General features: G+C 38.5%; 1 protein-coding gene across 2 annotated transcripts in view; it reads left to right on the top strand.

Moving 5' to 3' along the window:
• kctd16b (potassium channel tetramerization domain containing 16b) overlaps positions 1 to 27607 on the top strand; it is a 187629-nt gene that overhangs the window by 124834 nt on the left and 35188 nt on the right. The window contains exons 2-3 of one of the 2 annotated variants that reach the window (XM_037687899.1): positions 15014 to 15022; positions 22450 to 22473. The exons of the other annotated variant lie outside the window; for it this stretch is intronic. Of the exons in view, the coding sequence (XP_037543827.1) occupies positions 15014 to 15022; positions 22450 to 22473 (33 nt within the window). The remainder of the gene's footprint in view (positions 1 to 15013; positions 15023 to 22449; positions 22474 to 27607) is intronic. 2 annotated transcript variants of the gene reach the window in all.

Raw genomic sequence — 27607 nt, forward strand, 5'->3', positions numbered from 1 at the left:
ATATATATGTATAAGGTGTTTTAAGCCCTTCCCACACTCTTGCCATATTCTAAGCACTGTTTCTAAACTGTAAACGCTCTCAAAAAACACAGCAAGTCAAGATGTCCACGCCAGCTGCCACCGGCTGCTCTTGGCCACGCCCACTTCTCCGCTGCAGAGCGGAGATCGACATGCTGCAGGAAGAGCTTCTCCCTGCTGCACCTGTGAGCTGCATACAAGTGCAGCAGATGCTAAATAATTTACAATAATTGATTTGAAATAAAAATTCCATGCCGATTTTGCGGCTCATCCATCAACCAGCCAATTGTGTGTCATGTCCAATATTACTTTTAAAAACTGCGAAAGAGTGAGTATGCGAAAGTCAGAAAGAAGTGAGGGACTACTGTACATCATTTTGTTGGAGCCCACTACACATATGGAATTAATAATAAACGGCATGTAATAACAGGGGACATGTAAATATATTTTACGTGCATTTCCAAGTAGGGCTGGGCCATATCGTATCGTTCACGATAATACCGGTAAAAAAAATCTTGCCCGGGAAAATAAATTATATCGTGATATGCTAATTTCTTGGCGTAAATATGCCAGTGTTTCTCCTACCATTATACAAGCAGGGTGCCCCGTTAACAGAACCGAGTGCACTGAACTACCGAACCAAACTGTGCACCCCCCACCCCCACCTGTCGGTACTGGCGTAACGCTAACTAGCCACGTGCAATTTTAACTAGCTAAGAAGCTAAAAACAAACAACCCCACCCCAAAATGCCGGTAGAGACGAATGCCGTGGCTCAGCTCAACATTTTTTTGTTGTAGGTTACATTAATGCTCAACAGATCTTAAACTTTAATTTGATTTAGTTTATTTGGGAAACTGCACCTGCACTTTAGTTTTTGTGGTGGATTTTGTTGACCTATATTTTGTGCAGACTTTTTCAATCTAAATAACAGAAGGATCATATTTATTTTTATACTTTGAAACTGAATACTTTACTAAATAAAGTCATTTCAGTAAAATTAAACCATTTTTTAGTTTTCATATAATATTATAAAGCAACATGCTAAGGTAATTTTGTCAAATGAGTAACCGATTTCTTTTTATTTGTTATATCACAACATATTATTATTGTCAGAATGCTCTGAAATATCACGAGATTATATTTGAACCATATCGCCCACCCCTATTCCCAAGATGAATTTCAAAAGGAAAAAATGTTTTACCTATAGTTATTCAAAAAAAAAAAAAAAAAAAATGGAGAGAGACACTGACAACTAAAGCCTGCCAGGTACTCAGAGTCAAAAATTGAAGTCGAGGTTGTAAAAATTATTTTTCAGTTTACTTGATCCATGCATATAATTTTTGCAAACAGAAGCGATTCTGTTTGACAGCAAACAATCGATCATTGTTTCAGCTGAGGAAAGTTGAAATGCTGAACAAATTCTTACCTCGGGGATCAATAGCGTTTAAACAAACCATCTGCAAAGACATGAACATTACTTCTCCAAAGCAGAAAGGCAGACAATTCACTGCAGTCTAATCAGTCAAGTCATTTTCTGTGCAGTGCATTTCTGCTGAGCACTTAGGGATCATCAATAAAGCAACACAAAGATAAGTATTTTAAATAAAACTATACCACTATGCAAACTTTATTTTATTAGCTGTTAGAACAACGATTAGCGAAGATAGATATTTCAGATTTGGGAATGTTTGATGTGACGTAGGTGACAACACAGACATTCATTTTTGGGTTATAAATTATTCAAGCCATATATTGCACATTAAAGACAATGCATAAATCTTTGTTTCACTTAGTGTTGTATTTAATTGTTCCTTTGTTTGGATCAAAAGCAAAAAGGTATCCAAATGTTGTGACAAATAATTCACTAATCATATTTTTACATTATCTGTTTTTATTTGGACACAGGACATCTGGTGGGCATTGTAGATTTTGACTTTCTGCCTGCAGACAGATGTTTGTCAGCTTTTACGAGTGATCGATTTCAGGAGACCAGTGTTAGTGTAACAACAGTCTGCCGTTCATCAGTAATATGCAATATTAGAGATAATGGGATCTCATTGCAGGCTTTGTGGTTCTAAATAGGTGAAGAGTTAACCTTTAGGTAAAGTAGAGATAAATCAGTGTAGAGCAGTCCCAAGTTACTAGCCACGAAGGAGCTACAAGATGTTAAAAATAGGGTTTACTCATTTGGCAGTTTTTGTTTCTTCAGTCAAAAGAACTGTCTAGCGTCATTCTGAGGGAAGATAATGAAACTATTAGACAAGAAGTCGTGAGATTTATGTTTTCTAATTTTCTCTGTAGCCAGTGGCTGCTAATTTTGCTAAACTACAAGCGAAATTAAAAGCAATCCAAATCAATCCCCGTCATTGTCACCACAGTTATAATGTAAGTCGTCTTCAGGGGTTTACAATGGCCGCTCTGTTGATCTCTATTGATGCTAATTTGCTTTCTGTCTCATTCAAAGTTTCCACCAGATCCTGTACAAATGTTCAAGCTATTTTTTTGCTTTAACTTTTATTACCTCAACCATCACGCATCTCCTCTGATATCTTGGCAGTTCGAGAGGATCAGAATGACTAACATGATGTTTAAAGGTAAATGTGGACAAACTCATATTTGTCATAAAGCATGAAAAAAACATGTGTTGGTGGCTAAAAACACTTGAGTTGATTTTTACTTTAATGTTTTTATTAACAAAATGTGATTACCAAGTGGTTTATCAGCAACCCACTGGAAAAAAAACAACAACCATGCACATAATCCACCTGTCACTTAAAATAGCAACTGTTATTTCTTCACATTTCTACATACTATTTTTTCCCATTTAAAAAATAAAGGTTTTAGTTTGTTCCTTTCAGTCTGCTACCATCCCTTTTTGTGCAGACAGGCGAAAAGAGCCAGTTCTACATTTTCTCACTCTCGCTAAACCTATCTTTAGCCACAATGACACTGCCATCACAATGACAAATATATCATGACACCAATCAGATGGAGCTGCGCTTCCATGAATCGTCAACCGACTGACTGACATCTTTACTGTGCTTGTTCCTCGTTTCATTCGAGGTTTTAACATTCTTGAATTATCTCAGCCACTTCTCGAAAAGTTGAAAAGTTTACTTTCAGAAAAACGTCTGTCTGGATTTGTGCTACAGTGTGATTTGATGTTTTATCACCGGTCAGTGTGATGATACAACACATGGCTGGTAGAGGCTGGACTAATCGAATGGTTTGATGCAATAATATAAAATAAAAACAAACTATTGATCATTGATTAATTGATGAACAAATAGGCAGCACGGTGGTGCAGTTGGTAGAGCTGCTGCCTTTCAACGAGAATGTTGCCAGATCAAATCCCGGCCGAGGATCTTTCTGGGTGTAGTTTGCAAGTTCTCTCCGTGCATGCGTGGGATTTCTCCGGGTACTCCGGTTTCCTCCCACAGCCTAAAAACATGCATGTTAGGCTGATTGGTGACTCTAAATTGTCCCTAGGTGTGAGTGAGAGTAAATGGTTGTCTCGTTTGTCTCTATGTGTCCCTGTGATGGACTAGCAACCTGTCCAGGGCGTCCCCTGCCTCTCGCACAGACTGCTGGATACAGGCACAAGTGACCCCCGCGACCCCAAAAGGAAGAAGCGGGTAAAAGGTAATGGATGGATGGATGATGAACAGATACATTTGTGACGGGAAACCTTTGGAAGTCTGCTAAAACAAAATGTCCCTATTTGAAGTGAGTCAAAACCCATCTACAGTGCAGACCCTATGTGCCATTACAGGATGAAATGATTATGTAGTTATTGCATATGGGTTATAGTAATGAATCTGAGAATGTCATGTCATGTTGGCCATTTCTGTTCTGCTTCTGGTTGCTAAAGTCCTTCAGTTGCAGGAACCTTTGGACATTGATTCAACAGTCCCCTTTAACATTAGTTCTTCTCCCCTGGCTGAATCAAGAACGAGTATAATTTTCCCCTCTTTTTTTCCATCTTCTTCTCACACCTTTCTCATTGTTCACTTAATTAAAAGGAAATAAATTGAATCAGTATTCACATTCTCACACACCCATTACTGTATATTATCGTGTATGTGCTCCTCAGCCTAGTTTCCCTGATATGGACTGTACAGATAACTTTCAGGTGGGTCTGCTTCTCATTTTTAACATTCATTAACAGGGATGATAACAGTTTTGATGTCACATTGGTCCAGGGGGAGCTAAATCTCTGGAATACCATACATGCATATTTTCGTCCTTCCTATTAGTAGGAATCACATGCAGCTGATCAGTCTGAAATGATTAATAGAGTGCCCGCTGAATAATAATCCACTGCAGAACGGGGGGCTCTGGAATAGGCAATACACGGGCTAATTACAGGGATGGGAAGGAGTGGAAATGGGACACCATACAGTGGATGATCAAATAAAAGAATGAAGTGAAGGGAGGACAGAAGGTTAGAACAAGGACACACTGGAAGCTATACAGAGACGTTTGTTCACTTCAAGATGTTGGGCTTTCAGCTTATTAGTTATTTAGATAAGATTGCTGTCCTTGTTATTAAGTGAAGCCAGTTCAGGCAGTTTGGGTCTGTCTCCAAGGGGAGGCCATTCAAACTGGGTGGAGACATAAGGGCAGGCCATTGACTCAGTGGAGAAGCAGACGAGAAGAATTTGAATATCTCTGCAAAGACTGGAGCAGCATTCTGGTGGTAATAGAAGGCAAAGGGTCTCCATAATTTATTTTAATTCTAATAAAGCTACCAAGTTTAGTGCATTGCCAAAGCATCTAATGCTTTTGGTGCACAAATCCAACTAAAGTTGTTGTTCAAATACTTTGAAAATGGGATGTGTTAGGAGTTATAATGAGTCAATATCTTACCTGCTGTAAGTCTCTGCACAACCTTAGTTTGGAGATGTTCAATTTGAGTCTGACTTGGTTTATGAACGTTATGATTTGTTCAAGCAGGGTCAAATGGTCATCTTGAAACAATACCAATAGCAAAGGTTTTATAGTGGTTTATACACATTTTGTTTTATAAACCTTTATACTGCTGCCAACTTCACGTTATAAGGTTGTTAACATAGATTACAGGTGAAAATAATGGCAGCAGCATTTAGCTGTAGCATTTTGAGCAGCATGGGCCCCTTTCAGCAGAAATATTATATTATATTACACACACATATGTGTGTGTGTGTGTGTGGGGGGGGTGAGCAGAGAGAGAAAGTCTGTATAAATGTAATGAGCCTAACGTTATTTCAAAATTACAGCAATTCCCTTTGGTACTAGCTCCACTTAGGCTAGCCATTAGCTCACCGATTTTGTGAGTGATGAGTGTATGATTTCCAATTACACAAACATGTCAGAAAAACAGCTCAAAACATACAGGCTTGTGTGTTTTATATGATTACATATTTACATATGTTTGTTCTCTCTGTGCTCCGGTGAAGTCAGATGTGTCTCCCGATGCTCCGTCCCCCGCTTCCCTGCTTGCTCTCTTTTGTTTTGTGAACCCTTAAAGAGCCTCTTTTTTTTCCTGCATACCTTCCTACTTCGAAGGACTTGATCAGCTGGTCTCCCAACAAAATTGATCAACTTCTCTCGACAGGAGTCAGGGTAAGGAGGACCCTCGACGGAAACAAATTGGATTCATGATGGCAACTGGATTTTGCTATTTGGGTTGATGAAATCTGGATTGTCTACAAATGTGTGTGGATGTGTCAAAGCTTGGCAGCACTCAAGACTAAATTATGTGGAGCTGCGTCAGGGAGCTGGTGCAGGCTGTTATCAGGACTGTGAACTTTCTGGCAGCACCCATGAACGGTGGGAATAATCTTGGAGAAAGCTGTGAGCTCGACTTTCGGCATAAGGAATCAATTCGGCTGTTTGGAGTTTCCATCAAAGAACTGTACCAGTGAGACTTTTAAAAGGCAGAAACAGCAGTTCACAAGTTCTGCCTGACCCAAACTGTGGCCTTGACGGCGGACTTATCTCAGCTCCTCCTGGCATGTTTAGAAAAATCAAAGATGCTTTGTCTGTCTCCTCACCCCTCCCTTCACCAAGGCTGTGGACATGTGACAGAGCCTTAACCGAGCTGATGATAACAAACACCTCTTATGTGGAGAATGGCTGAGAGGGGGGGCTCTGGACAATGCTACAATCTTCCCTTAAAATTCAATGTCTTCACCAGCCTATATGTACATGTATCACATCTATTTATGTTGCTTTGCTGTGGTAGGTTTTTTTGATGCCTCATATCGTGCCCTGTCTAGGACACGGAGTGAGGGATCTTTTTTTATACCGTCTCTCCTCCTGTTTTCTTCCCTGATCTGTTCTAAGCAAAATATTATTCTGAACAAAAATAAGAAGACTGCACTTTTATAGCTGCAGCGTTGTGCACTCTGTCCATCTTTCAGACGACTGTACGTACATGTTCTCGTTGTACCTCGGTGCAATGATAATAAAGTTTATTCTGATTCTGATTACTGTTAGACAAAGCTAAGTGACAAACTAAACTATCGTGCTCTCAAAATTTGATCTACAATCTATATTTTGCAAATATGTTTTTTTTTTTTTAATTATTATTACTTCCTGCTGATTGATGCCATGCTTATCTTAGACAGGATGCAAAGCCTTAAGGCAGATACTCCTGTGATCGTTTGTCTAATTTAAAGGTGACAATGACAATACAGTACTGGATGCCACACATACGCTGTATATATCTAGACCTAAAAGACAGGTCATGTGACACCATGACTGTGTTCAGAGAATAGGCTGGATTAAGGCCAATTTTGGTGAAACTGTATAGCTTTTCTGGTGTAGTTTGGTTGTTTGTGTACATAACTTCAACTGTTCCCTTTGAAACAAAAGGTTTTTGAACCCAGGTCTCAAAGTAGAGGTTTTTGAGAAACTAACACAAAGGTGTAAAATCTCTGAACTCTCTACTCACAGCTCCATTCAATGGTTTTTCTGCTTGCTTGAGCAGATGAACAACAGTATGCAAAAGCTGATAGATAAGTCCTGCTTGGGCTGATCACCCTTTCAGCATTTAGATGCAACCCTAAAAACAAAGGTTACATCCTGTATATGGTATCAATGTGTACCCTTGATCTAAACAAAGGTTCTTGCAGTCACCTTTTTGGGTGTAACTGCTTTGATTCTCATGCTGGGATTGCATGTGTGTCTCATTGAAGCCTGGCATCAGGGTTGTCAGATATACGATAATTGCGCTTTTTAGTCCCCATCGTTTTCTGTGCACGTTTGCCATATATAGATCATCTAACAACCTCCCCCTTTAAAAAAGCGAACAATTCATCTACGATGTTACAACAGTGAACATAGCATGCAGATGGAAACAGAGACCACTCACTTTTGTCGATGTTAAGCATCTTATGAAGCGGTACTAATTGATAAAATTGAGCGTTACTAAATGCACAATCATTTTTTTCTGAAGTGAGTACTTTGGACTCGTCTTTGATGTCAGGTTAAGCGCTTGATCTCTAAAAAAAATCTGCATTGCGAATAAATTCAGTATAGAGGTGGATGGGAAACGTGATAGATTACTATGAACCGAGACCGACTACAAAACAGAATGTTCCAAAGAATTTGTTGTAAGATTTGATGCAATTTGAAGCCTCTGGTAGACATTTTTATGATGTTCAGTCAATAGTACTAACACAAATATGCTGCTTAAAACCGATAGCCGACGTCCTGAAGAAATATTGTGGGGCTCTGATTATTTTGCCGTCAGTGATCTTGGCTTTAAATTATGTTGTTTTTGAAGACATGATGCAACTTTTTTCCTTAAAGTAAAAACTTGCATGGACTGTAGACAGAATTTTTACGCTCAACATGTTTAGATACATAGCAATTGTTGAACAAAAAACTAAAAGGTGCTTACTTCGACCATCTTTTTACTACTTGCATTACAGATGGTTTTGATTTGTAATGAATAGTAGAATTATATCCGTTTGTCTCTTAAAGTTCACCTAAGCTCACGGTTTGCATTTCTGATCAAGATAAATTCAGTTGCGACTATAAAACTCATCCTTAGCCCTCCAAGCTAATGTGTTAAACACCCCCAGCTATAGAAAGAAATTATGCAAAGGGTTGTTATTTAATATGATGGGCCCTTTATTTGAAAATTTCTTCTAAGGTCTTAAACATTTTTATTACAGATAGTACGAGGGATTGTTCAGTGTTTGCTCCCAGTTCTCCAAGGAAGACAGCGATAGCGTTTAGGATGTTTTATATTCTCTCGTTACGTCGATAGAAGAGTTGAGTCCATCTTAAAATCATTATCCAGTCTTTGGGATTCTGCAGCCACTCTCATATGGACTATTTCCATCAGACTTGTGTAACATATCTCACCTCTAAAACTTGGGTTGCATCATTCCACTTCAAAGTCATATAGTCAAATCAGACCCATTTGAACAGTATCAGTTTTTGTTTGTTAGTTAGTTTGTTTTGGGGGTGGGGGGGTCTGGATAATATTCAAGGTCAGGATTTGAAATAAGTGTAAGATTTAAAATATGCAGCTCTGCTGACTGGACTTCGGCAACTGGACTTAGGCAACATTTGCAGGAGCGATGCAATGTGACGATGTTATTGTCAATTGACATTTTTTGTCCCAGAATTAACAACTGTTTGTCAATAATTCATCCATCCATCCATTATCTTTACCTGCTTCTTCCTTTTTGGCTCCATCACAGGGCCACATAGAGACAAATGAGAGACATTCACTCGTTCACTCACATCTAGGGACAATTTAGAGTTACCTAAACTGTGCCACTGTGCTGCCTTGTCAGTAATTCGTGAATTTTTGTTTTATCTTAAAAAAATAAAGTGTGGTACAACTCCAGGCTGCCAATTTTGCCTGTAAATCCAATTTCCAAATGGTTTACTCAGCGGTGGAGTATATTAATGTCAAACCAAAACCACACACACTGACAGAAAAAAAAAAATAACAGAAAGTAAGTGAATAAACTGTAGGCATACTATGCACTCTTGTTGTTCTTTTGTATCTCCTTTAAAGAACCCAATGTTCTTTTTCATATTCATCCCACACATTCTTCAGATGAGTGCAAGAGCGAAGTAGAGTGTATTTGAGAGTCCTCCACAATTGTCTGCTCTGCTGTCAGTCCCACAATAGCCCCCTGTCTACATATGGACAGACGCACTCCTGTCTCCTCTTTCGCTTTTCATCCCTCGATTGATTGCTCTAATCAACGGGCTGCAGTCAGGCTGTATGAGAACACCACGCTATTTTCCACTTTACTAACCCATGAAGGGTAGGAATATTCCCTTTTTCAGCTTCAAGCAGGTCATACAGAAAAAAGGGGTCACAGGTAAAAAAAAAAAAAAAAAAAAAAACTTTAAAAAAAGCAAAGGCACACACAACAGTTGCTTCAAGTCTCAGATTATGCTTCGGGAAAACAGCAAGACTGATGTGTTTGAGTTTGTGAAGGTGGCAGACAAAAAGTAGTAGGTATTTCATGTCACTGCATAATCCATCATTGTGTCCGTTTAAAAGGAGTAAAAATATGCTTTCTATGCAAAAAGAGAGTCATGTCACAGTTCTAATTGATGGAGCTCTTGCAAACAGAAAAGTTGGCAATAAGATGCTTTGCTGAGGGACAAAACATGCAGCCAGATCTCTGCAGACCAAAAGTGGATGTTTCTGGAGGATAGGCATTTGTAGAGGGCAAACACCGATTGGCTAGCTGTATTTTCTGGCACTTTAGGTACGTTACGTCAGCTCTTTTTTAAAACTGAAGGTTTCTAAGAAACAGCGTTATATCTGCTGTCAAACATAAGAAGATTTTCTTTAGTCCTTAGGTTGTACGCTGCACCTGACACAGGTTGGCTTGAGTGTGGTCTGGGTACAATGAAATATGAAGCATCTGAAGCAAAACCTGCTCCCATTTGTCAAAAAGTCTTGTCTCAATTAAAGATCAAGAGTCCTGTAATGAGATAATGGCCCAAAACAAAAGCTAAAAACAAAATTAGCTCTTTATAAGTGTCCTTCTATGAGATCTGATCTATGAAAGCAGCTGAAACATGGAATAGGATTGACCCTTAAAATCTGAGACAGCTGAGGAAGTTAACCAGTAAGCAGAAATACCTGCTCCAGTTGCTGAAGTCTTACAGAAACTCATCTGCAGTGACTGGTTTAAAAGGTTGAACAAGAAAATGTGAAGTTAAAGGAAACATCCTTTGTCCCAAAGCCATTTTAAGTATCCTTATTATTTTGGTTACTTTATTTTTCAATCGTTATGAATTGATTGTAACTATTTTCACATTAATGAACAACCAAAACGGACAAACATTTAGCCCTCCCCACTACCCATTTATGTTGCTCTTATTTTGAAATATAACCGGAAGTTCTGTTTTAAGAGAGGTGGAAAGAGAATGGAGATGCCGCTAATGTCGAACTGAGACGCCGCCAATGTTGAACCTGAGACGCCACTAATGTTGAACCGGTTAACACCATAGACATAATATGCCTGTTGTTAACACAATCTGCCAATAACACCTTGTTTTTAGACATAATATGTCTGTGGTTAACACAAACAGCTCGTTTATTTTTCGTAAAGCCTTTTTTTCCCGTCCAATCAGATGTGGCACTCCGGACATGCCCATTTTTCTATAGGCCAATCAGATGTGGCCGGCCAGACACGCCCATTTTTCTATCGTCCAATCAGATGTGGCCCCCCAGATACGCCTTCCGAATTTGTCTGCAGAGATACTTACTTGGATCTCAAACCTACAGTATCAGTCCAGATTTTAGGTTTTGTCTGATTCATTTGGAATATGAAAAAGTATGCAAGTGATCACTTAAAATGACAAAACGTCTATCATATAATGTGATGGGCTTGTGCTGTGTATATGTTCAGTTCAACTAAAGTAATTTAAGCTGAACAAAAACTACATAAAAAAAAGCTTGTTCTTGACAAATGTTTTCTGCAATTAAAGTCATAAGTGTGACTGAAGAATAAATTAATACTTTTTACTTTAGAGACAAAAAAAATTGTATAACTATGGAGAATAGGTGTCCCAACTTACTGTAATTTCTGGACTATTGAGTGCACCTGAACATAAGCTTTACCCACTAAATAAAAAAAAATTAAAAACACATTTTGTGCATATAAAGGCCGTGCTTGTCTACAAGCCACAGGTGTCCACGTTGTAATATAAAATATTTACACAGATTTTTCTAAATTTTAAATTAAATATGTACAGTAAATGTTTTTGTCTGATCAGTGCCTGTAACATGGCAGATAAAAAAAAAATAAATAAATAAATAAATACAGTAGCTTACCAGGAAAAGTAATTTATCATTATGCTCTATGACGTGACTTTTCGTCTCATAAATCGGAGAAAACACGATGGTCCACCTCTAAAATCAATTTTGTTTTCATTGGCAATTGTTTTGGCTTTCGGTTGTATCTGCACGGAGGAAACCCCTCGGCCGTCTGCTCTTTGCATGTTCACCCAGTCTTTAAGAATGTTTTCGTGTTTGGGCCATTCTTTTTACCTCTAAAAGCTTTTGTTGTCTTTTTGCCTTGAGTCAGTTCTTCACACTGCCATCTCCAACGTCTTACCATTGAGTCACTGATGCCAAACTCACGTGAAGCAGCTCTATTTCCTTCTTTGACAACCATATAGAGATCACCTTTAACTTGAAAACTGCAGCATATGCATTTATTTGTGTGTTTTCCATGATGAGGGTGTGCATGAAGCACAAAATAACTGATGTGAAGAAATTAGTGTGCGTGCGTTTGGTTTACGGTAATTCCAAGTTTTATTGGTCCACTGTGACCTATTTGATAATTTCATTGATCTGATTTTTTCTAACCTTTACTTATTCAGGTAGTCTAATCGAGCCACGAGGACCCACCCCCCAAGAAAGCTGTGTATTGGGTAGCTATGCGAGTGCCCAGGTGTGACGAGGCTAAATGTTTTGGCAGTATGGAGTTCGTTAGCCCGTCAAAACAAAAAATGTCCATAGATTAGCCACAGCTTTGTATAAGCCACGAGGTTCAAATCCTGTGAAAAAAGTAGCGGCTTATATTCCAGAAATTACGGTAATAGTTTTATTAATTATAACATGCATTTCTACTTTAAAATATTTGAAAACAATTGTTCTTTTGAAAGAAAAAAACCAAACAAAAACAAACAGCAGCATCCAGGGCCGCACGTTCTCCTCTGACAGAAAACATGTTCACATCTAAAAACACAGATAAAAAATGTGGATGTGTGTAAACATGGTATAAATGTGGGTGGAGGTGGCCTTTAATGTAACACAATAACGATAGTCACAACCTATAATACAGTTTTGTAAGCATTGCACACAGAAATAAGGTGTCATTTTCAGAAAATAGCCATGCAAAACAGCTATATAAATCACTTTTTATATGGTTGCAAATATTCACGTTTTAGTGAGACTACAATTGGAAATTTCTGTTTTCTTGCCAAACTTAGTCCTGTTTGAGTCAGAAACTAGTCTACAAGAATTGCAGCCCGGTGAGATATAATCTTAAAGGATGAGTGGCAAAATTAACTTGGCAAACACACAGCAAATGACTATGTGGTCATCTGTTCCATAACCATCTCAAATGAAGAGTAAAATATTGTTTCATGTAATAAACACTGACCAACTCAAAAGTTAGCACTCGTTCAATTATTTGCATTTAAAAGAAAATACAAAGGGCAAAGTTGTACAGTGCATTTAAACCACTTTTATGAAAGGTCATTGAGATGCTACATTGTCATTTGTTTTATAGCATTAAAAATATAAATCCATTTGAGCAGTTTCACCACTATAAGTTAGAAAACAAATATTAAGAGAATGGTTGAGTAGAAAATAGAAAGGAGCAAATTTATATATATAAAAAAAACATGATTTTATAGATTACAGTCAAAAGGGAATCATATTAGTCTGACATTTCCTATTTTAAGTTTGTGTGACTTTTGTTGAATGTATGCATTTCCCTTGAGCCCTTCAAACAAAGCAGTGGTTGTCAGACTTGTCAGATTATTATAAGATTTTGCTGTTCAAGAAAAAAAAGGACAGAAAAATGAACAATCAAGTGACAAGTACATGAAGATCAGCAGAGAGTGGAGATACGATGCACAAAAAAGTGTGTGTGTATATATATATATATACTGTACTGTATATAAAAGACAACATAAAAGGACCTTAAGGACAGCATGAGACACATGTTGACCAAGTGAAAAATCCAGTTTTAGACAAGGAACAGAGAAACTGAAAAAAAGCAAAAATTGTGAGTCGGTGCAGGAATAAAAAAAATTGGAATAAAAGAGCAAAGAAAACAGAGTGACAGAGAAATGAGAGTGTATGTGTGTTTGAGGATGTGATGGAGTGAAGGCAAGATTAGAGAAGTGATATCAGAATGTCCATCAGTGTCACAGAGATTGTGTCCTCTGTAAGTCATGTCATCCATCAGCCTGGAAAGCCTGACTGTGTGTAAATCGCATGTTTGCCCATTCTACAGCGTAACACTTAAATCTATTTCTTGACTACATGGTCTCAAATAGACCTTGCTGGAATCATTAGTGCAGATAATTTAAATGCAAATCTAGCAGTAAAATACTTACAGAAATACCAGAATTCATCTCTTTTTACAGTTAATAAACTATTATCTTGTGTATTGACCTAAACATGATGCAGTACAATGACTGTGGGTTTAATGTTTATTTTTCCCAGTATTCTTTATCCTGTCTTCACTTTTAACCTGCCCATCTTCACTAAAACACAGAAAATCTAAGATAATTACTGATTACTCAAAAAAAGCATTGTTGTATTAAGTTAGATTTCAATTTTGCTTAGGGGCCGAGATGGTGTAGAGGTAGGGCAGCTGACTTGGGACCAGAAAATCGCAGGTTAAATTCCTCACCATGCCCACATGTCATGGTGTCCTTGAGCCCAGTCCCTAACTACTCCCTGGGCTGCCCACTGCTCCACCTGGGTGCATCTCACGTGTAATGGGTTAAATGCAGAGAAACAATTTTATCATTGTATGAGAACAGACAATGATGACAACACATAGCACTTTTGTTGTTACCACACCTATAGTAACATAGATTTATTCACAAACTATTTTTTCCTTCCTTTGTTTAAAGCCTACGCTGCATTATATATATATATATATATATATATATATATATATATATATATATATAAAAATTAATTAGGTATGATCATTTTGCTTTGTTTTGATCCAACCCTTTCCTTGGGAGCGATGAACCACTTAACATAAGCTTTACTGCATTTAAACAAGAGCTGCCATCAATCCACCAACCCCCTGTACTTATTGTGTCAATATGAATAAAAGTGTGGGGGTGATGCCTGACAGGAAACAGTGTTTTATGCTGATAAATGACATTTATCCACTGTTATTGGTTAACTGACCGCATTAACAGTTCACAGATGTGCAAGGAAGTATATTTAATGGAAAAAATGTCAATTTATCCACCAACAAAAGCTTGAAGTGGCTGCAATAATGCCACAAATACTACAGTAAACAAAAATCTCTTCAGCTTATTTTATATCCATTAGAGTTCACAGTTCCAGCCACTTGCGTTTTTCCTTGTCTAATTGCAGGGAGCTGGTGCCAATCTCCAGCAGTGTGAGTGTAGGGTTTTGGGGTTTTGTCCTGTTTTTGCTTGTTTCCTCATGTTCCCAGTCAGCTCTCCTCCTTGTGTTTAGCCCTCGTCTCACCTGTGTCTAATGTTAATCACCGCAGGTGTCTGTCGTTGTCCCAATCAGTGTTGTGTATATATTCAGTTCCCTTGTGTCTTGTGTTTGTCTCCGGATTATCCTTCAATAGTGTTGTGTTTCTGCCTTCCATCCTGTGTCCTGTGGTTATTAGTAAGTAAGCTGCCCCGTCAGCCTTTGCTTTGTTTTTGTATAAATAAATATTTTGGTTTTCTACGAGCCTCCTGTCATCCTCCTGCAATTGGGTTCAACAATCCTGATGGCAGACCCCAACGGTGAGAGGAGGGTGACACCCGGGACGGGTCACAAGTCCATCACAGGGACACAGAGACCATCAGTCAAACTCTCACCAAGGCACAATTTAGACTTATTAATCAATCAGTGAACTTGGAATGTGTGTTTTTGGTCTGTGGGAGGAAACCGGAGTACCCAGAGAAAACTTGTTAAAAGTGTAAGTGCTCAGAGAATATGTCGAGTTTGATCCACAACTACTCCAACACCAAATGTAGGTCAAGGGTGTGTAAATTGTCTGCACTTAGCCATTTTTGTGTTGACTAATGCCAGTTATCAGTGACAGCCATCTAGGGCTTACTTTAAAAAGTAATGTGTTGTAGATTTACAGCCATTCAGCACTTTGAGAGTTTTACTAAAATCTGTTCATTGGTTCACAACATATTTTGCTAACAGATAGACCAGATTGGCTAATTTTAAACAAATGTATGTGTTGAACTCAAAGTATCCAATAGAGAAAATGATCAGCAAATTACCACATTTTAGCTCAATGTCTGTAAAACTGGCTAACGTAAACATTTTTGCATTGGCTAAAACTAAAGCTGTGAATTGAATTGGATTGACTCTAAAAGCTAACTAGAGAATTTGCATTTCCTGCAAAAATGCAGTGAATGCTTCTTGCTGAAGAACCTGCTGAAATTAGCTAAAAACTTGCAGAAATGTAGCTGAAAAGGAAGAACAAGCCTAAGTTTGCAGAATAAAAGAGGTGGAAATTATCTTTAAAAAAGCATAATTTTTCAAAAACAGCTGAATAATAGCTAAAGAAATTTAGAAAGAAACTTAAATTTTCAAAAGGAAATGAAGATGGCTTAACTGTGCCCACTAAGGCTGAAAGGCAGACATTAGTGCAATACAGTTGAAATTATCTGCAAAAATGCTGAAATTTGTCAAAAACAGCTATATAGTAGCTAAAACAAGCAGAAAGAAGCTTAACCTCCTAGGACCTGGCATCCACATGTGGACAGCCTGGCATCCACATATGCAAGAGTCTGGGTCTTAGGAAGTTAAATTACTAGAAGGAAGTGGGGAGAGCAGAAAAGTGCCTACTAAGGATGAAAGAAGCAGAAATAAATTCACATAATCTGTAAAAAAATAAAGGCAGGATTTTCACCCAAACAGCTGAATAGTAGCTAAAGAAATGTAGAAAGATGCATAAATTTAAGTGGAGTGAGCACAATTGTGGCCATTAAGGGTGAAATAGGCAGAAATTTGTACAATAAAGTTGAAATTATCTGAGAAAAGCTGAAATTTGCCAAAAAAAAAAAAACAACAACTGAATAGTAGCTAAAACAAAGACAAATAAGCTTAAATTACCATAAGGATGTGGGTAAAGCATGATTTTATCGAATTAGGATGAAAGTAGTTTAAATGATTGCAAAAAATGTGGAATTACCTAAAAAAGCTGAAATTAGCATAAATACAGCTAAATAGTAGCTGAAATAGCAGAAACAGCTGAAGTTAGCCAAAATAGGCTGACTGTATCATATCAAGATGAAATTAGGAGAAATAAGTTACAAGAAGCACAAGAATGTTGGACTTAGCTGAATAAGGTTGAAAGGAATGAAAAACAGTTGAAAAAACAGCTGAAATTAGCTGAAAGTAGCTGAATTTTTATTTTTTGCACAAGGAAGCTGAAAGAGGCTTAACCGGATCAAAATGTGAAAGTAGTAGTAAAAGTTTGTAAACAGATCAAAAGTTATGAAGGTTGTAAAATGGGCACAATTCATTTTCAGTGAGGGCTAAAATGGCAGAAAAGGCTATTCCCTCTGGCCGTCAGTGGCAGACGATTGAAAAAAAAACAAAACAAAAAAAAAGCAACTTATTGAACGAAAGATAAAATGTAATGAATGCTCAAAGCTTGAAGCTTTAATAAATGAACATCACATTATGCCTTTATGTTCTTAACACCGAACATACAAACAGTTGTCACGACCATTCACTGTGAACCTCTGTCAACAGATGACATTGCCTTTGACAGATGGAGTAGAGGAGGCTGCCAGTGCAGCAGAGTGATTAATCCATTGTCCTCCCTTCCCGGTGATTTCTCTCTATGAAAATACCTTTTGGCAGGCAAGTTTTGACAGCCGGCTGAGCACAAGGAGAGACTATCAAGGGTTCTTTGAGGTTGTTTGGTGAATTGTGTTTTAATTTGTATAAGAGCTTTTCAGGAAAATTCACTGATTAGCAGGCTGAATCGCAGACAATGTTTTAATTAAAAGACAAGATGCAAGCAAGAGCTTCAGCAGCTCGCTCCAAACCAAACATTGCTATTTTTAGCGCGCAGAAACACCGAACGCAATTCAAACGAGTCGGAAACCTCTCATTAGCTCTATTCTTATCTCTGCCACTTTATGTGGCTGCTTCGTGACAAAGGTATACTGCTTTACACCTCGGCCTCGATTTCTTCATCAGAAGATTTATTTCGTAGGATTTGGAATGATTTTAAGTGATAGAGGGTCTCTGGTTTTTAGTAACCTTCAAGCATTTTGTAGATCCACGGGGAGCTCGCAGGCTTGGGACTGTTCTTGTTTCCATGTAACTTTTCATAAATGTCGGTCAGAATAAATGTAAAGGAACAGACAAAAAGCAGATGAGGTTTTTGTTTGACAGAAGTGGACAAACCGATTTGTCCCAAATGGCTTAGATAGTAATTGATCACAGAATAAAAGTGTTACATAAACTGAATTTTATTTTTTCTCTATCATATTCCTGTTCTCCGCTTGAACTTGTTTAGGATTTTCATTTTCTGCCATGAAAGAGAGCATCCATCATCTGCTCTTTTGTTGTTGTTTGTTTGCTGGTATTTGGTCAGCTGTGGCAGAGCTTCACGAGGCTCGGCACTGTGCTAGAAGTCCCCGATTGTAACCGTTTCCTAGTTCCGCTTAGATGAATAATCTGGTGGGAACTCACACTGCAGGCATCAAATTACGTTTTCAACCCTACATTTTATCCTCCCTGGAAAATGTTTTCATTTTGCGCTCTGTACGCATGCATGTGTTCCCGGAGCCCAGATGTGACATTGGTTCTAGAGTTGCTTTTGGTTCACACATTTAAAATGAATGTGTTTAATAAAAATGATGCGTGGGAAATTTAGTAGCTGTTCACCAACAGTGAAGCGTTTCCAAAAGTATGGTTTTATTTGCCTATGCATGAAAGACACTAAACTGCCTGATGATGACAAAGATGTTACTCATTTGCTGAAGAAGAGGAGGGGGAGGAAGCAGACATGGTGACTCTGTCACTGGTGGAGACGTTTCAGTTTGTTGCCGTCTCCGTTTCGGGTAATAAAGCAATTAATCCAGACGTCCTCATTTTGCCAAATGGAGAAGATGTATTTGACTGGCCTCCCTCATATATCTTCTCATCTCTGCCTTTCTCCAGCACCATGTTCCCTCCATTTTCATCAGTCAGAGTTCATTAAAGGGCCGTTCATTTAGGAGGCCACTCTACAACAATAGGTGAATAATGCATCATTTCAGCCTAGCGGGAGCAGGTGGTGGTGAATTAGTGGCACTGATTGAGAAACAGTTTTTCATTGATTACCTCTAAGCTGATGGAGAGGCATTTTATAAAACCTCGCTCCCTGCTTTTTATTGAGCATGTGAAAAATATTGAAAAAAAAAATTGGAGATGAAGAGAGTGGACCAACGGGGCAGTAATAAAGATAAATTAAAGTGGTGTTCATTTATCCGCCGTGTTCAGATTGAATGGCTGTTGCCTTGGATACCATGAATTTAAAGATAGAGAGAGGGGGGGAGGCAGAGATAGAAAAATGGCCTGAAACTGAGAGAGAGCCAAAGAGAAACAGCAGGATACTTCGTTTAGCTTTGTGCGTCTTATGGAGTCCACCCTGTCATCACTGAGAAGACTACAGTAATTAGGAGATTAGGATTGTGGTGCATCTCACAAGGGCAGCTGGACTGATGGAGTGGGGCAGAGAAAGGCATGTGAAATAGATTCTTCAAAATACAGGAATGCATGAAAACTTTGTAATGGTGAAGGAGAAGTTATTCAACTTTTGTTCTTGTTTTTGTGTGTGTGGTCTTGTTACGAGGAGCTGGATCTCACACAAGACATTTTCCAAGCACAGTTGCAAACAAATTTACAACAACTGCCTGTTAAAAGTCAACATTTACGCTGCTTTTATTTGTCTTGTGGATAAATTTGCCCACCAAATGCTTGTATATACACAGAGGAATGCAATAAGTGTAGCTTTTTCCAATCACTAAACCATTACTGATTCAAAAAAGGAATTAAAAAAACAAAAACCTAGTAGATGAGGTTTACTTGGAAATGCAATTATACCAGTATATATACATTCTGAATGAAGCTAGAGGCCATTAGCAATTTACTTATAGGTTTCCTTTTATAAATGTCTTAGTTCCACAAAATCTAGAGCACAAGCTGCACAAAGTACATGCAAGTTGAGCAGGTACTGGGACCATTATTGCAATACCAAACAGATTTTTGCATGAAAATACTAGAAACATATCAAAATTGTGAACTCACATCCAATTTAATTATCCAAAATGGCACACTCATTTATTTATCCCACAAAGTAAGCAATTCAAAATTATCAGCAGTTTAGTAAACGTCTCATTTTTAGCTCACAGTGTGCTGCACATGGCAGTAATTGTCTGTATAAATCACAAAAATACAACAAAAAAAAAAAAAATCAAAATTAGTTTGAGAATATCAACCATTTTCTAGATTAACAACAAAGCCGTGTATGCTTTCTTCAAAACAGAGTAGATAAAGACTTTTTTATTTTTTGCCACATATACATTATCAATAATAAAAGTGTGGAAATGTTACTTTACCTAAAATCAGAGCAGATTTGGTACAAAGTAACACACAAGTTAAATCCTATAAAGGAGGAAATAAAAATGTCTCTACTCTGTTCACGCATGGCTGTCTTCTCTCTCTGAGCACCTGTTTGCATTTGTCAATCGCTCGTCATATTCACCTCAGATTTCCTACCCTCATTTGGCGCCAGCTGAGCTTTGTGTTTGCAGCTAAAACAAAAAAAAAAGTCTGTAATTTCTGTGTTTAGTAGCAACTGTGTTCAGTACTTTAGGAAATTGGCATGCTTGCAAACATGTCAGGAATGTGAGATTTGCTATCCATGCAATAACTTAACAGACTAGTGAGAGTCATTACTGCTCCCTGGAGCTGTTTGGGAACTGAAAACAGCTGTCTCTTTTTGGTGAGCAGAGCCAAATGATCTTTATCCCAGAAAAGAACCATCATTTCCATCACTAACAGAGACAAGAGTCAGACGATGAGCTGTTTAAGGACTCAAACACAGGCGATTAGGTGCAAGATGGAGCTGATAATAAAAATTAAGAAACCTATTGGCAATAAACGGACAAACTCTGCACTTCTATGTCACGTGTTGAACACGAAGCAACAATCAATTAATAAATAGAAACCATGGATATACACATCCAGAGAGTTATCTTAAAATAAGAATATTTGTGTTGATTTACAATAGGACCATCTTTAAGAGCCAAAAAAAGAAAGACAAGAACAAAATGAAAACCTAACAAAAAAAAAAAAAACAAGAAGCTGTAGCGCTCTTAAAAAGTCTATTTCAAAATCGAGCACAAGGAGCAGAATAGTCAGAAAAGTCCAACTAAAGTAGAAAACTAATAAAAGTCAAGCCTTACTAAAGATATAAATAGCCAAATTGTAGCAAAAAGTAACTAAACCCTAGCGGTTAAAAATTAAAAGTGGCAAAGCACAAGCTAAAAACAGCAAAATGCTAGCTAAATGCTAATAATAACGTAAGATTAGCAGATTAACTGGCAGAAGTAGAATCAGCAGTAATCAGCTGGAAGTATGCTGAAACTGAAGATTTTACAAAGTTTCGGAAGTATTTGAAGAGCTCCTATGGAGTCGTTTGTGAATAAAGTTTAATATTTTACAAAGTTTGAAAGTTACTTTATGGGAACTTTTTCTTCACATGTGAAGGTCCTGTGTTAATCTCCAGTTTGGACCTGGTGGTCTTGTGTGGAGTTTGCATGTTCTCCTCATGTCTGTGTGGGTTTTCTCAGTGCGTACTCCTTTTTCCTCCCACAGTCCAAAAACATGCAAGTTAGGCTTCCTTTAGGCAAGGCCTCCCATGCAAAAGAGATCAGATGATCTCAATGGCATCTGTCTGATTCAATAAAGATACATTTAAAAAAATGCACCCATCTCCTCAATGGGCGGGTTTCAATGTATGACTAGTTAAAATAAATTCCAACAAACAGGAAAAATACAAAAACTGTTTGTGTGAATGCTGAATCGGCATTGGTTTTCACCTATGTCATTAGCATTAGACATAGGTTTCAATCCAGAATGAAATTTGGTCTGTGTATATGGCTCAAACCAGTGAACACTGACAGATTAGTGAACGTAAAATGAAGATGTTTGTGTGCATATGTGTGTGTGGACTGGATTTAATCTATAACTGTAAAAGTAAATGCCTTTACATTAAATAATTTACTTGAGCTAAAAGTAATTACCAAATTACAAATTATATTTACTTTTTTACTGTTCCACAATACAAGTATGGCAAGCACTAGAATGTTTAATATCTGGTATCAGGTAGCACTATAATTGTCTTAAATATCAAAATTGATCAATTTCATCGAAAATAATTTGTTGTTTTATTACTGCACCACTATAAGTTACTTGCCTCTCCTTTTTTATTTTTCATTTGTATGCATATGTATGTGCATTAAAACAAACTACAAATCTCACGATGTGAGGGTTTTATGAGCCAGAAACTAGGAAACACCATATGGAGCTCCATCAGTGAGCTGTGGAAGAGTAAAATGTTGGCTGCCAGAACAAAACCTACGTCAAGTGTATGTAAACTCACAGAAACAACTTTAAAACTTGTGCACTACTTACGCTCACATTAAGACACACTAAGGAGTGCCGTGGAATAACACTTTAATGACATTTAGCTTGAGATCAACACGAGACGCTCTCAGCTGTTAAGGCTAATGACCCAACAAACTAACAAATTCATACACAAGATATAAGGCCATAACACAAAAATAGCAAGGCATTAATACATTAAAATGACTAATACACTCTAAACAATGGCTGCAGTTAGCCACATTGGCCTTTTTTCATAAATTACAAAGTAGTGTTTTTTGAAGAATATCTTTCCTAAATTCTGTTTGCCATTTGCATGGCACTTGATGGACACCATCATCAAGGCATCCCTTTACTGACAGTTACTGTTGCGCTCTGTCCAGCTTTTCACACTGCCCCTACCTTTATGTATAAATGTATGTGTACAGGAGAGAAAGAGGTGAGATTGTGCTGTCTCTGTGTGTTTGGTTGCTGTGTCCTACTTCCTCCACATCCCCGTCATACATAGTCCCTAATGAGGCCCCTGGGAAACTGTCCAGAGCTGTGCATCTCCCAAACAGCTCCAGTTCCAGCTCCGTTTCAAAGCAGTTGCCAGTAAGCCTTTGAACCACTGAGCTTGGTAACCAGCAGTTCAGTTTTGTCACTAACCTTACAGTCGCTAAGACCACCAGATGTGGTCCATACACATGGATAATAATTAAAATTTCGCCTCACATCATTTATTCAGAAACATTTGCACAAACTGACAAACAATCTCTGACAAAACTAACACATACCATCTGCGTGAGAGTCCTTGTTTGATGTTTATGGTGTTTATGTCTTTTTCTCTGCCCAGTTTATCTGTCTGAAGAAGATCCAGTTGTTGACTACCGGTAATACAAAGTGGCCTTCAGTTGGAACAAAATGCTTGGAATGAACAACCTGATAGAAATACTAAAAAAATAAAATAATAAAAACAGCTGAGAGTGCACAAATCTGCTCAAATTTAGACCAAGTTAGAGTAAAGAAAGTCACTCACCCTGAGGGGAGATCACACTCCTGTTGGTTCACCAACAATGCTCCATCTTGCATATCATGCTCTGCACTGTTTTCTTTAAATCACCCCTGCTGAGAATACTCCAGATTAGAGCTGTCATTTCTAACCTGAACCTGAAGCCTGGCCCTGCCTGACTTGGATTAGGGCCAGGCCTGTCCTTAATAATGTGCTTAATGTGCGGGCCAGGTAGGTGTCAGGCTTTTGATTGTGTCAGTGGACGCGCGCGACTGACGATCCAATTATATGGCCACATGGCTTGCCATACCACACCAGCCTCACGCGGCCATTTGACTGCGCGTTGACTGAACTTGAGTAAAGAGTTCAGTTAAGCTCCAGATGGACTACTGCCAGCGATCCATCAGCCCAAATGGACGTTCATTCAGCCGCTGCACTCAGCGGACATGCGCGGCCGACGACCCAAACAGATGAAATCACAAGACAGAGCAGGGTACAATTAGAGTTGTATTCGGGCCCAAAACATCTGATCCAATCTGGCCCCAGCCTGCAGTCATAATTTCCAAACCCCATCCGACACGACAAATTAACAGTAATTACAGGTCCGAACCCGGAAAAAAAACTGACATTTTTAATTAGTTATTAATGGTTGGGGACGCGCGGCTAAATAAAAGTGCCAGAAGATTTGGAGCTGAAGGTGTTTGTCCTTTCATGGCCACAAAAAAGCATTTAAACCCCGTTTCTGCCTGCATTCTTCTGAATTACAGACACACGGACACCTGTGACACATGCGTCTGCTTTAGGATCTCACCTGTTTGGGTCATCGGCCATGCACGTCCTCTGAGTGCAGCGGCTGAATGAATGTCCATTTGGGTGATTGATTACTGCCTGGCAGTACAGTCCCATCTGAAGCTTAACTGAACTTTTTACCTCTTTCAAGGCCATTCAACTCACGATGAAATGGCTGCATGCAGCTGGTGGATGTATGGCAGGACATGTTATCATATAATTGGATCGCGGCTGATCCTGACCTAATTAAAAGCCCGAGACCGGTCCGGTCTGCCCATTAATCACATAACAGCCCGGCCCCAATCCGGGTCGGTCCGGGCCGGGTTTTGGGTTAAAAATGTCAACTCTAGATCCAATGCAGGCAGAAGCAGGGGAAGCATTTAATGCACTTTGATGGCCATGAAAGGACAAACACCCCCTCAGCTCGATCTTCTGCACCCTTTCCTCCGCTGCGCGCATTCGCTGACCGTTAATAACTATATAAGCAGTCAAAGTTTAATTAAAAATGTCAGGGGTTTTTTTCGGGTTGGGACCCATAATTACTGTTAATTCGTGGGATTGGGTGGGGTTAGAAAATGATGCCTACGGGCTAGGGTCAGGTTGAATTTTTTGGACACATGCAACTCTACTCCAGGTGGAATGGGAGAATCATGATGAGCCATTTACCAGCAATGCCAGAGTGAGGCGCTTAACTTAGACTGAATCAAAGCCTGGTGTAAAAGGAGAAAAGATACTCAGCATTTTGTTTTCAGGGAGTTGTGAGTGATGTTAAGACTCAAGTATGCTCTTATGTGACCACTTGCGTTGATAGACAGCACCAAAGAGAAACGTTCATAACATTAAAAATTGTTCTCTAGTAAGGACTTGCGTAAAGTCTAATAGAGAATTACTTTTGTTAGCTTCAGACCAAATCTCCCTTTACAGCCCAGAATCTGCTTACTCTTTCACTTTGTCATTCCTTTAAAAGAAAGTCTGATTCTGCTAAGGATTCTGTTAAAAAAAAGGCTTTCTTCAAGGTTGCCCTTTGCCACATAATGGTAGGGGACCAAATCAAGATGAAAAATGGAAGAAATGTATTTCCTCATTTAGCTACACAACAAAAATAATACATTAGAATTGTATAATTATTGATACACAGAAAATAAACACCATTAAATTTAATTATTCTAATAGACTGAATTGTACATAACTGAATTTGGAACTGACCCTTTGCATGTACAAGACTTGTATTGATTTAAATGGAAGTGGAACTGGTTGGGAATTTGTTTATTGCTCGTTTTTATTTCTGTATTGGCAACTTAAGATGACTTCTGTTGCGAAACAGCACTAAATAATTGAACAGCGTAGGACTGGGACTGTCATCCGCTTCAAAAGTGTAAAGATTCAGGAAAAAGACAGAGCATGAACTAATGTCAGATAAAAGAGACTAAAAAGAGTAAGTACACTTTGACTAAATGTGTGATGTGAAATAGATTGCAACATGTATAAATCAGTCTGAAATGTTTCAGAACCAATAACCAGTTCTGTAGGCCTCTGAATTTCTCTATATTTTATCACTCTGGCCATCCATTTTTGACCCGAGCGCTGATTCTATAATCCATAGTTTATATTTGTTAAAACTCTCGTCTTCTCTTTAGATTGTCTGAGAAATGGCATGAGTGTTTGTGCAACGACTGGATTGATAGTTGCTGTGCCTATAAAACTGTGTCAGCAGTGATTGTTCCTGACAGTTCACCTCTCCACACATTCACCTCATTTTTTTACGCTCAAACAGCAAAACAGACAAGATGTTTGCTGGCCAAACACTTCAGATATCTGCCTGCTCGCTCCTCAGGGAAAATCCGTGTCAATATTGTGAATTATTAAATATAAATGGTCATGGTGAACTGAAGCTGACTCCTCAACAAAACAGAATTGGTCGAGAAATATTTGGACAAAATATGTTTGATGCCATGAGAATCACTGTACAATTCAGAATTTTTTATTATACGTATTTTGGTTGTTGACACATTATTTGCAAAAAGTTAAAAAAACAATATTAAAAGACTAAAACAACAACAACCAACAAAGAAGTGATAGAAAATATAAAAGCAATTTTTGTCGAACCATCATACAATTTTTAGGAGTCAGGATTTTCTGTTTCATTTGAGCATAAAAGATGTATGTCTCAATTTACTCTGTCTTATTTTCCTTGATGCTGAGAAACAACCAGTGTCTTGGGATATTCAAGCTCCTTGTGAGAATTAGAACAAACAACAACAGCTGCAGTTTGTGGCACACTTTTAGAAGACAGCAACAAAAAAACATTTGATTCACCGAGAACAATTTTGAACCTTTTCATATTTTTGTAAGTTTTGTAGTCACTCCTAACATGGAACAGTCACTTTGCTGTTTTTTTTTTCTCCATACATTCTAGATTGGCTAAATATTGTTTTTTTTATTTCAATTATCCACATATGTTTAAAGTAAACAGAGTATATTGAGCTGAATGTATGTAAATTTAAAATGCAATTAAGATAATGTCTAGTGTGCATTATTTGACATGTGCAATTTTACTGATTGATTAAGATCTTAATCAATATATATATATTGTATACTGTATATATATATCCATCCATCCATCCATTATCTTTTACCCGCTTCTTCCATTTTGGGTCACAGGGTTCGCCGGTGCCCATGTCCAGCAATCACTGTGCGAGGGGCGGGGTACATCTTGGACAAGTCGCAAGTCCATCACAGGGACACATAGAGACAAACACTCACACCTAGGGACAATTTAGTTACCAATCAGCCCTAACATGCATGTTTTTGGTCTGTGGGAGGAAACCAGAGTACCCGGAGAAAACCCACGCATGCACGGCGAGAACATGCAAACTCCACCCAGAAAGGCCCCTGGACCAGGATTTGAACAGAGGAGCTGCTCGCTGAGAGGCAGCAGCTCTACCAGCTGCGCCACCATGCAGCCCATATGTATATATGTATATGTAAAATGATTGATTAGATCTTTGTTGCCATTAATCTTTCTACATTTGAACAACAGCAGAACAGTGAAGCCGAGTCTATCGATTCTTTGAACAACCGCTGCTGCCACAATCAAAGCCCCATAAGGGCGATTCTATAATCTGATTTTTAGGGCTGCTTAGCCCCCAGTGTTGACAATGGTTCTTGACTTGAACAATGTAGTGGCCATTGGCGTCAGAAGGAATCATAATGTGGGAGGGAGACACTGGTGGGTGGGCCTAGGAGTCCTCCCCCAAAAAGTTTTGATTAAAGTAGATGTCATTTCCTGCATTCTGGTGTATTTTCTCCACTCTACTCGCGATTGCTCTCGACAATGGCAAACACTTTTTCATTTCGCTCCTGCTTCCCTCCTGCTTCCCTCCTGCTTCTGTTCTTTGTCCTGCGATCCTTATCGAAGCCTCTCTTTGCATATCTTCCGAATTGTAAACTATGGATCTGGTCATCTGGTCTCTCAACACAATTGATCAAATTTTCTCGACGATAAGACAGAGCAAAGGACAGCCCTCTTGCCCGGATGGGACACTTACAGATGGATACAAGATGGATTCCTGGGGACAGTGGAAGATCATGTGTCTGTCCATATTGTTAGTTGAGGCTGTAGAAGATGCATACATAATTGGATTTATGATAACAGGATTTCTGTCATGAACCAGAGGCCGGATCGCAAACAACAACAACAACCACTGAGAGGGTTAAAAGATTTATTGTGAAATAAAGTAAAACTCTGGAGTAGGTCCGGTTCTGGGCTGGTTCCGATCTTCTGATTGGTAGTTCGAGATTGGGTAGTGTTGTAGTGGCGGGCTGCCAGTAGAAGTAGAACTGATGTTAAGGTCCACTGGAACGGAGTCCAACAGGCTTGCAACTAAAAGATAAAGGTTAGTAGATGCAGGGGGAAAAA

Source organism: Nematolebias whitei, chromosome 14 (genome assembly GCF_014905685.2).
Source record: "Nematolebias whitei isolate Nwh7 chromosome 14, NemWhi1, whole genome shotgun sequence".
NCBI classification, from domain to species: domain Eukaryota; kingdom Metazoa; phylum Chordata; class Actinopteri; order Cyprinodontiformes; family Rivulidae; genus Nematolebias; species Nematolebias whitei.